Source organism: Muntiacus reevesi, chromosome 4 (genome assembly GCF_963930625.1).
Source record: "Muntiacus reevesi chromosome 4, mMunRee1.1, whole genome shotgun sequence".
Taxonomy (NCBI): Eukaryota; Metazoa; Chordata; class Mammalia; order Artiodactyla; family Cervidae; genus Muntiacus; species Muntiacus reevesi.
In genome coordinates, this window is record NC_089252.1 from 61,922,885 (window position 1) to 61,934,798 (window position 11,914).

The window sequence follows — 11,914 nt, forward strand, 5'->3', positions numbered from 1 at the left end:
TAAAAGGAATCCAGATAGGAAAAGAAGAAGTGAAACTCTCGCTGTTTGCAGATGACATGATCCTCTACATAGAAAACCCTAAAGACTCTTCCAGAAAATTACTAGAGCTAATCAATGAATATAGTAAAGTTGCAGGATATAAAATTAACACACAGAAATCCCTTGCATTCCTATATACTAAAAATGAAAAAACAGAAAGAGAAATTAAGGAAACAATACCATTCACCATTGCAACAAAAAGAATAAAATACTTAGGAGTATATCTACCTAAAGAAACAAAAGACCTATACACAGAAAACTATAAAACATTGATGAAAGAAATCAAAGAGGACACAAACAGATGGAGAAACATACCGTGTTCATGGATTGGAAGAATCAATATTGTCAAAATGGCTATTCTACCCAAAGCAATCTATAGATTCAATGCAATCCCTATCAAGCTACCAACGGTATTTTTCACAGAACTAGAACAAATAATTTCGCAATTTGTATGGAAATACAAAAAACCTCGAATAGCCAAAGTAATCTTGAGAAAGAAGAATGGAACTGGAGGAATCACCCTCCCTGACTTCAGACTCTACTACAAAGCCACAGTCATCAAGACAGTATGGTACTGGCACAAAGACAGGAATATAGATCAATGGAACAGAATAGAAAGCCCAGAGATAAATCCACGAACCTATGGACACCTTATCTTTGACAAAGGAGGCAAGGATATACAATGGAAAAAAGACAATCTCTTTAACAAGTGGTGCTGGGAAAACTGGTCAGCCACTTGTAAAAGAATGAAACTAGAACACTTTCTAACACCATACACAAAAATAAACTCAAAATGGATTAAAGATCTAAATGTAAGACCAGAAACTATAAAACTCCTAGAGGAGAACATAGGCAAAACACTCTCTGACATAAATCACAGCAGGATCCTCTATGACCCACCTCCCAGAATATTGGAAATAAAAGCAAAAATAAACAAATGGGACCTAATGAAAATTAAAAATTTTTGCACAACAAAGGAAACTATAAGTAAGGTGAAAAGACAGCCCTCAGATTGGGAGAAAATAATAGCAAATGAAGAAACAGACAAAGGATTAATCTCAAAAATATACAAACAACTCCTGAAGCTCAATTCCAGAAAAATAAATGACCCAATCAAAAAATGGGCCAAAGAACTAAACAGACATTTCTCCAAAGAAGACATTCAGATGGCTAACAAACACATGAAAAGATCCTCCACATCACTCATTATCAGAGAAATGCAAATCAAAACCACAATGAGGTCCCATTACACGCCAGTCAGGATGGCTGCTATCCAAAAGTCTACAAGCAATAAATGCTGGAGAGGGTGTGGAGAAAAGGGAACCCTCTTACACTGTTGGTGGGAATGCAAACTAGTACAGCCACTATGGAGAACAGTGTGGAGATTTCTTAAAAAACTGGAAATAGAACTACCATATGACCCAGCAATACCACTTCTGGGCATACACACTGAGGAATCCAGATCTGAAAGAGACACGTGCACCCCAATGTTCATCGCAGCACTGTTTATAATAGCCAGGACATGGAAACAACCTAGATGCCCATCAGCAGATGAATGGATAAGGAAGCTGTGGTACATATACACCATGGAATATTACTCAGCCGTTAAAAAGAATTCATTTGAATCAGTTCTAATGAGATGGATGAAACTGGAGCCCATTATACAGAGTGAGGTGAGCCAGAAAGATAAAGAACATTACAGTATACTAACACATATATACGGAATTTAGAAAGATGGTAACAATGGCCCTATATGCAGGGCAGAAGAAGAGACGCAGAAGTACAGAACAGACTTTTGAACTCTGTGGGAGAAGGGGAGGGTGTGATGTTTCGAAAGAACAGCATGTATATTATCTGTGGTAAAACAGACCATCAGCCCAGGTGGGAGGCATGAGTCAAGTGCTCGGGCCTGTTGGGCTGGGAAGATCCAGAGGAATCTGGTGGAGAGGGAGGTGGGATGGGAGACCGGGATGGGGAATTCATGTAACTCTATGGCTGATTCACATCAATGTATGACAAAACCCACTGAAAAATAAAAAAGAAAAAAAATAAATAAATTAATTAAAAAAAAAAAAAAAGAAGTTCTAGCCACAGTAATCAGACTAGAAAAAGAAATAAAAGGCATCCCAATTGGAAGGGAAGAATAAAACTTTCATATATATATATGTATATCTTGTGTGTGTGTGTGTGTGTGTGTGTATATATATATATATATATAAAACTTTCAGTATTTGCAGATAACATGATACTATATATATATATATATATATATATATATATATATATATATATAAAAAAGACCTTATGGTTTCCAATCAAACACTAGTAGAACTAATAAAGAAAACTAATAAACTACTAGAACTACTAAACTAATAAATTCAGTAAAGTTTTAAGATACAAAATTAATATTCAAAAACTGTTGCTTTTCTATACACTAATAATGAACTATTAGAAAGAGAAAGCAAGGAAAGAATCCCATTTATAATTGCATCAAAAAAAATAAAATACCTAGAAATAAATTTAACTAAGGAGGTAAAAAACCTTTACTCTGAAAACTATAAGATACTGATGAAGGAAATTAAAGGCAAAGAAATGAGAAGATATGCTCTGTTTGTGGATTGTAAGAATTAATACTGTTAAAATGTACTTATTACCCAAGCAACCTATGATTTAGTGGAAGGTGAGAGGGAAAGTCGCTCAGCTGTATCCAACTTTTTGTGATCCCATGGACCATACATTCCATGGAATTCTCCAGGCCAGAATACAGGAGTGACTAACTGTTCCCTTCTTCACAGGATCTTCCCAACCCAGGAACTGAACCCAGGTCCCCCACACTGCAGGTGGATTCTTTACCAGCTGAGCTATCAGGGAAGCCCCTTGTGGGAATTCCATGGACTCTATGGTCCATGGAGGTCACAAAAAGTCAGACATGATTTAGTGGAATCCTTGTCAAAGTACCTATGATAATTTTCACAGATCTAGAACAAATAATCCTAAAATTTATATGGAACCATAAAAGGCCCTGGATAGACAAAGCAATGTTGAGTAAAAAAGAAAAAGAACAAAGCTGAAGGGATCACAGCCCCTGGCTTAAGAGGATACTACAAAGATACAAGTAATCAAAGTAGTATGGATGGGGGTTGAAGATGGTGGAAGAGTAAGATGTGGATCATCTTCCTCCTCACACATACATCAAAAATACATTTGCATGTGGAACAACTCCTTCAGAACACCTGCTGAACACTAGCAGAAGACCTCAGACTTCCAAAAAGGCAAGCTAAACTTCACATAAAGTGGTAGGGAAAAGGCATGAAAATAAAGATACAAAGAAAAAGGGATGGGTCCTGTACCATGGGGAGGTAGCTGTCAAGGAAGAAAAGTTTTCACACATTTGGAAACCCCCTCACACAGGTGGGGACAAGGAGGAGCTTTGGAACCTCAGAGGGGAGTGCAGCAACAAATACGTAGAAGACAAAGCAGAGAGAATTTGGCTCAGCGATCAATGCCAACTGGCATCTCCCAGCAGAGAAGTTGTTTGGACACCTATCACAGAGAGTCAGGGTTGGGTGCTGAGGCTCAGGCTTTGGGAGTCCAACCCCAGAGAGAGGACTGAGGTTGATTCCTATGAAGGACTGGGGTTGACTCTGCCTCCTTCTGAGGGTACTAGTACAATGCAAGTGAGGCAGTCCAGGGGAAAGCCTGGATCTGCCAGAAAGGCAAGAGATCACTGTGACAGGGACCCTCAAACTCCTGTGAACCCTCTAACTCCATATGCTCCCAGACTGCAAGACCCAGCCTTCACAAGTGGGATGAGCTGGCTGTGGTCTATGATGCCAAAGATGGGCACACTTGCAAATGTGGGGTTTTCTCTTGGGGTTTTGTCTGTCTGTCCTTTTTTTGGTTAGTAGTTGGTTTGATTTTCTCCTATCTCTTTCTTTTTCCCTTCTGGGCTGTGTGACCGGTGGAGTCTTGGTACTCCAGCAAGGGGTCAGGTCTGAACCTCCAAGGTGGGAGACCCGAGTCCAGGATGTTGGATCACCAGAGGACTCCCAACCCTATGGAATGCTAATCGGCAAGAACTCTCCCAAAGGCCTCCATCTCAACACTAAGACCTGGCCCCACCCAAAGGTCAGCAAGCTCCAGTGCTGCATGCTCCACGTCAAACAACTAGTAAAACAGGAACACAACTGTACCCATTAGTGGACAGGCTGCCCAATGTCACACCAAGCTCACAGACACCCTGTAACATACCACTGGACCCAACACTGCCTTTAAAGAGACAAGATCCAGCTTTACCCACCAGAACGCAGGAACTAGTCCCCCTCCTCCAACCAAGAAAACTTAAAGTCCAACCCCACACACTGGGGGTGGACTCCACAGGAATAACTACAACCTTGCAGCCTCTGGAAAGGAGACCCCAAACACAGTTTATCAAACAAAATGAAAAGACAGAGAAACATGCAGCAGATGAAGGAGCATGGTAAAAACCCACCAGACAAAACAGATGAAGAGGAAATAGGAAATCCACCTGAAAAATAATTCAGAGAAATGATAGTAAAGATGATTCAAAACCTTGGAAATAAAATGGAGGCACAAATATACAGAATGGAGGCATGGATTGAAAAGATACAAGAAACATTTAACAAGAACCTAGAATAGAAATCAAGAACAGAAAATCAACAACAAACATCATATTAACTGAAATTTAAAAAATACACTAGAGGGATCAGTAGCAGAACAGATAAGTAAACTGGAAGATTGAAAGTTGAAAATAACTGAAGTATAGTAGAATATTGAAAAAAAGAATGAAAATAAATGATAACAGTCTCATAGACCTCTGGAACAACATTAAGCACACCAACATTTGAATTAGAGGGGTCCCAGGAGGAGAAGAAAAAAAAAGATATGAGAAAATATTTGAGGAGATTATAGTTGAAAACTTCCCTAGCAGGAGAAAATAAATAGCCACCCAATTCCAGGAAGGCCAGAGAGTTCCATACAGGATAAACCCAAAAAGAAACAAAGCAAGACACATATTAATCAAACTAACAAAAATTAAACACAAAGAATAAATATTAAAAGCAACAAGGGACTACAAGGAAGTCCCCATCAGGGTAACAGCTGATCTTTCAGCAGAAACTCTGCAGGCCAGAAGGGAGTAGCAAGATATACTTAAACTGATGAAAGGAAAAAACCTACAGCCAAGATTACTCAACAGCAAGGTTCTCACTCAGATTTGGCAGAGAAATCAAAAGCTTTACAGACAAGCAAAAGTTAAGAGAATTCACCACCAAACCAGCTCTATAACAAATGCCAAAGGAACTTCTCTAGATAGGAAACACAAGAGAAAGACAAGACCTACAAAAATAAACCCAAATCAATATAGTAAATGGTAATATGTATCATCTATATAAATAATTATCATATAATAAATATATATAAATCATATATAATAATAATGATATATTTATATATATCATATATATAAATAATTATCTTAAATGTAAATGGATTCAATTCTCTAACCAAAAGAAACAGACTGGCTGATGGGATACAGAAACAAGTTATATGCTGCCTACAAATGGGACACATAGACACATAGAGACTGAAAGTGAGAGGCTGGAGAAAGGGAAATTCTCTCAAAGGTACAGAGAAGAGCTAGCACCTATCTTGCTCAAACTGTTCCAAACTTGGAGAGGGAGGGAAACTCCCAAACTCATTCTGTGAGGCCACCATCACCCTGACACTAAAACCAGACAAAGATACTACAAAAAAGAAAATCACAGTCCAATATCACGGATGAACACAGATGCAAAAATCCTCAACAAAGTTCTACAAAACAGAATCCAACAATACATTAAAAGGATCATACACTATGATTAAGTGGGATTTATCCCAGGGATGCAAGGATTCTTCAATACACACAAATCAATGTGATACACCATATTAACAAATTGAAAGATAAAAACCATATGATAATCTCAGTAGATGCAGAGAAAGCTTCTGACAAAACTCAACACCCATTCACGATAATAACTCTCAAGAGTGTAGGCATAGAAAGAATATATACCTCAACACAATAAAGGGCATAAATGACAAAACCACAGCAATTAATATCCTCAATGGTAAAAACTGAAAGCATGTCCTCTAAGATCAAGAACAAGACAAGGGTGCCCACTCTCACCACTGTTATTCAACATAGTTTTGGAAGTCCTAGTCATGGCAATCAGAAAAGAAAAAGAAACAGAAGGAATCCAGATTGGAAAAGAAGAAGTAAAACCTTCACTGTTTGCACATGACATGATTGTATACATAGACAACCTTAAAAATGCCACAAAAAGCTACTAGAGCTAATCAATGAATTTAGTAAAGTGGCAAGATATAAAATTAATACACAGAAATCCCTTGCATTTCTATATACTAACAATGAAAAATCAGAAAGAGAAATTAATGAAACAATCCCATTCATCACTGCAGCAAGAAGAATGAAATACCTAAGAATAAACCTACCTAAAGAGATGAAAGACCTGTATGCAGAAAAATGTAAGACACTGATGAAAGAAATCAAAGATAATTCAAACAGATAGACAGATATATACCATGTTCTTGAACTGGAAGAATCAATATTGTCAAAACGACTATACTACCCAAAGCAATCTACAGATTCAATGCAATCCATGTCAAATTACCAAGGCCATTTTTCACAGAATTAGAATAAAAACTTTCACAATTGGTATGGAAACACAAATGACCCTGCATAGCCAAATCAATCTTGAGAAAGAAAAACAGAGTTGGAGAAATCAACCTCCCTGGCTACAAATTATACTACAAAGCTACAGTCATCAAGACAGTATGACATGGCACAAAACAGGAATATAAACCAATGGAACAAATAGATAACCCAGAGAAAAGCCCATGTACTTGTGAGTACCTTATCTTTGACAAAGGAAGCAAAAAAATACAATGGAGAGAAGATAGCTTCTTCAGTAAGTGGTGATGGGAAAACTGGAGAGCTGTTAGAATACTTCCTAACACCACACATAAAAATAAACTCGAAACGGATCAAAGACTTACATGTGAGGCCAGAAACTATAAAAGCTCTTGGAGGAAAACACAGGCAGCACACGCTTTGTTATAAATCACAGCAAGATCCTCTCTGACCCACTCCCTAGACTAATGAAAATAAAAAGGAAAATAAACAAATGGGGCCTAATAAAACTTAGACGCTTTTGCACAGCAAAGGAAACTATAAAGAAGATGAAAAGACGAACCTCAGAATGGGAGAAAATAATTGCAAACAAAGCAACTGACAAAGGGTTAATCTCCAAAATATAAAAGCAGCTCATATAGCTCAAAATCAGAAAAATAACCCAATCAAAAGATGGGCAGCACCTAAACAGACATTTCTCCAAAGAAGACATACAGATGGCCAATAAACACATGAAAAGCTACTCAACATCGCTCATTATTAGAGAAACGCAAATCAAAATACAGTGAGGTATCACCTCACGTGAGTCAGAATGTCCATCATTAAAAAATCTACAAACAATAAATGCTGAAGAGGATGTGGAGAAAAGGTAACCCCCCTGCACTGTTGGTGGGAATGTAATCTGATACAGCCACTATGGAAAACAGTATAGATATCCTTTAAAAACTAGAAATAAATCTACCATATGACCCAGCAACCCCACCATTGGGCATATACCCTGAGAAAGCTACAATTCTAAAAGACACATGTACCCCAGTGTTCACTGAAGCAATATTTACAATAGCCAGGACATGTAAGCAAGCTAGATGTCCGTCGACAGATGAATGGATAAAGAAGTTGTAGTACATTTATACAATGGAATATTACTCAGCCATAAAAAGGAATGCATTTGAGTCAGTTGTAGTGAAGTGGATAAAACTAGAGCCTATTATACAGAGAGAAGTAAGTAAAAACAAGAAAAACAAGTATCACATATTAACACATATATATGGAATCGAGAAAAATGTATTGATGAACTTAGTAGAGAATGGACTTGTGAACACAGCAGGGGAAGGTGAGCATGGGACAAACTGAGAAAGTAGCATTGACATACATAGACTATATGTGTAAAACAGATAGCTAGTAACAAGTTGCTAAATAATACAGGGAGCCCAGCTTGGTGCTCTGTGATGACCTAGAAGGGTGGGATGGGAGGAGAGGAGGAAGGCTCTGGAGGAAAGGGATATACATACAATTATGACTTCTTTGCATTGTTGTAAGGCAGAAACAAACACAAAATTGTAAAGCAATTTTCTACCAATTAAAAAATAAATAAAATTAATAAAAAGTTGTATGTTGTTGGCACCAAAAGAGACACATAGATCAAGAACCCAGAAAAAAATCCACACACTTAAATGATCAATTTATTTATGACAAAGGGAACAAGAATATACAGTGGGGAAAAGACAGTCTTTCAGTAACTGGTGCTGGGAAAACTGAACAGGTACATGTAGAAGAATGAAATTAGAATATATTCTCATGCTATGTACAATAATGAACTCAAAATAGATCAAAGAGCTAAATGTAAGACTGGAAACCATAAAACTCCTGAAAACACTCTGACATAAATTGTAGCAATATTTTTTGGCTTGGTCTCCTAAAGGAAACAACAGAAAAAAAAATAAACAAATAGGATATAATTAAACTTAAAAGCTTTTGCACAGCAAAGAAAACCATCAACATAATTAAAAGACAACCTACTGAATGGGAGAGAATATTTGCAAATGATGATAATCAGTAAAGGGTTAATATCCAAAATATATAAACAGTTCATACAACTTCAATATTAAGAAACCTGATAAAAAAAAGTGGGCAGAAGACCTAAATAGACATACTTCAAAAGAAGACATACAGACAGCCAACAGGCACATGAAAAGATACTTAACCTTGGTAATAATCAGGGAAATGCAAATCAAAACCACAATGAGATATCATCTCACATCCGTCAGAATGGCGCTCATGACAAAGACATCAAATAACAAATGTTGGCAAGGATGTGGGAAAAAGGGAATAATATTGGCAGGAATGTAAACTGGTACAGCCACTATGGAAAACAGTATGGAGATTCTTCAAAAAGCTAAAGATAGAACTACCATATGATATAGAAATTCCACTCCTGGGTACATATCCAAGGAAAATGAAAACATTAATTTGAAAAGCTACATACACCCTAATGTTTATTGCAGTATTATTTATAATAGCCATAGTATGGAAGCACCCTGTGTCCACCAACAGATTAATGTATATACACACACACACACAATGAAGTTCACTCAGTTGTAAAAGAGAATAAATATTGTCATTTGCAACAACACAGATGGTCCTAGAAATTATTTTCCTTAGTGAAATAAAACAGAGAAAGACAAATTCTATATGTTACCACTTATATGTGGACTTTAAAAACAGAAATGAATATAGTTAACTCGTCTATATACAAATGTTCAAGCTGCAAACTTTCAAAACTGTGAATGTATGCTTGCATGTCCAATCACATAAAGCTATTTCACATGTCTGGCATACATTATCACAGGTATGCAGCCTCTACAAGTGGTTGTGCCTTTGTGCAGTACTGTATAGAGAACAGTAATGCACTATCTTTATTTCAAGCCCAGGAAGTCTAGATGCAAGTGTAAAAGCAGCAGTGATGTAGCTGGTACTACTGTACTTTTCAAGGTACTGTACTGGATGATTTAAAATGTTTTCTTTTTTTGTGTGTTTATTTTTTTTATGTATTAATTGTGTGAAAAGTATTATAAACCTATTGCAGTGCTGTACTATATAGCCAAGTGTGTTAGCTGGGTACCTAGGCTGATTTCGTTGGACTTACGAAGGCACTCTGGGAACATAACTCATTCATTGAAGAGAGACTTACTCTATAACAAAACAGAAACAGACTCACAGATACAGAGAATAAACCAGTGGTTACCAGAGGGGAGAGGGAAGTGGGGAGGGGTGATACAGGCGTAGAGGAGTTAAGAGGTACAAACCACTGTGTATAAAACAAATAAGGTCATAGGACATATTATACAACACAGGAAATAAAGCCAATATCTGAATATAAATCTTAAAAGATTTATGGAGTATAATCTTAAAAGATTGAATCATTATTCTATACAACTGAATTTAATATAATATTGTTAACCAACTCTACTTCAATAAACAAATTTTTTAATGCTGTAGTTCTCTGGTAAGTTTAGTACACATAACAAAAGCCAGTAGGGCTGTATTACTACATGAGCTCATAAACAAATTTGCTTAAACAAGTTTACCACAGTAGACTCTGGAATCTGGTTCCCAGAGTTCAAATCCCAGCTCTGTCATTTGCTAATTGACCATGCTAAATAAGTATCTGCTGTTTTTATTGCTATTAGCATTTCTGTGTTATTCCCCAAGCCTTCTTAGATAGCCTCTAATCTCACACCTCTCCAAAGTCTTACAGAAGCTAAACCAAAAAAACGTCTAGAGATAAATTCAAGTGGCAGTACCATTCTGTCCATTAAAAAAATAAAAATGCTATTGTGAAAGCAGTCAAAACTCACTCCTTCATTCCCCCTGTTTTTGGTGAGATATACTTTGCAGCCAGCATCAAGAGGGGTGCTGTAGCAGCTGGGCAGCCTGAAAAGCAAGGAAGCGGAGAAGGAAAAGGGGATGCTGAGCGTTTTGGAGAAATCAACTCCCCTAGAGCTCTGCAGGGTCAGACCCTGAGGATTCAATAGAAGAACGTATCCTTTCTACATTGATGCGTTTTGCAGGTTAGCGCCCATGGCACTGAGCAGAGGAATGAAAAGGCTGTGGATGCACAGTCCTGCTTCCTGACTCTGAACCAGGTATGAGAGATGCAACTGGAAGAAAGATGAAACACGGGAAAGAACAAAGGAAAATAGATATATCGTTCATAAGATGTTAAATGGATCCTGGTGAAACGTGATTTCTCTGTCATTAATGGATGCGCATTCTTTGAAAACACTACCTGTTGCTTGCTTGCTTGAACGTTCAAAAGGCACAGAAGTCTTTTAAGATCTGAATAGTCCCTAGGAGAAAGAATAACACAATGTCAACCGACAGAAGACTCTAGGTGAACTAGTTGTGTTACCCACTAGTAACATGGACCCCTACCACTTGGAGGCCTGCTGTTACAGACTGAAACATATACACACTAAACACCTCCTTAGAACTCTGGGAAAGGGCAAACATTTCAGTGAAGACTCTACCCCGGAATAGCAGTTGCCAAGGATCTACGCTCTGGTTGCTGGTCACTGCTTGAGTTAATAGTAAGCAAAAACTCAGTATGGTGTTACCTGGTGGTGACTCCTTGCTGTTTTTTATCAGTTGATTTTTCAGTGGCCTTCACTTTTTTGTCTTGATCAGGCATTGTAAACCATCAATGCCCCAGAATTAACATCGCATTCCTTTCAAAGTAAACTGGAAGGAAAAACTTTAGTTGGCTTGTGTGCTCTAAAATATTCTCAATTAATGCAAATTTACTTAAAACATTTATTTAAATATGCACAAACTAACATTTACTTCTAATACAATAATTAAAATGCTAATATGGATAACATTTACTATTTATCATTCAAAGGCCTCTGGATACATTTAGGGCATAGTTTATAATTATAGGTTTATAATTATAGTAGTACCTAAGCCTATATTTTCTGAGTCATTCTTGATTTCAAATATTCTGACTCATTACCCCAACAAGTACTTTTCTGCTTGTCAGGAAAAGTGCCCATATTTGGTATTTCCAAAATATTTATAAGCAAATACCTGAAGTCCCACTGACACTTTTATGCCATCTTACTTGTCTTTCTCAGTAAGTTTCCTTAACAACATGCTGCTAGTTTAGGG

At 37.2% G+C, this 11,914-nt stretch overlaps 1 protein-coding gene across 1 annotated transcript in view; it reads right to left on the bottom strand.

The window, feature by feature from the left end:
• NEK10 (NIMA related kinase 10) overlaps positions 1–11,487 on the bottom strand; it is a 263,349-nt gene extending 251,862 nt beyond the window's left edge. Inside the window, exons 1-2 of the mRNA XM_065935224.1 lie at positions 11,365–11,487; positions 11,037–11,097 (exon numbers count right to left, since the gene is read on the bottom strand). Of these exons, the coding sequence (XP_065791296.1) occupies positions 11,037–11,097; positions 11,365–11,438 (135 nt within the window). The 5' untranslated portion in view covers positions 11,439–11,487. The remainder of the gene's footprint in view (positions 1–11,036; positions 11,098–11,364) is intronic.
• Positions 11,488–11,914: the final 427 nt, after the last annotated feature.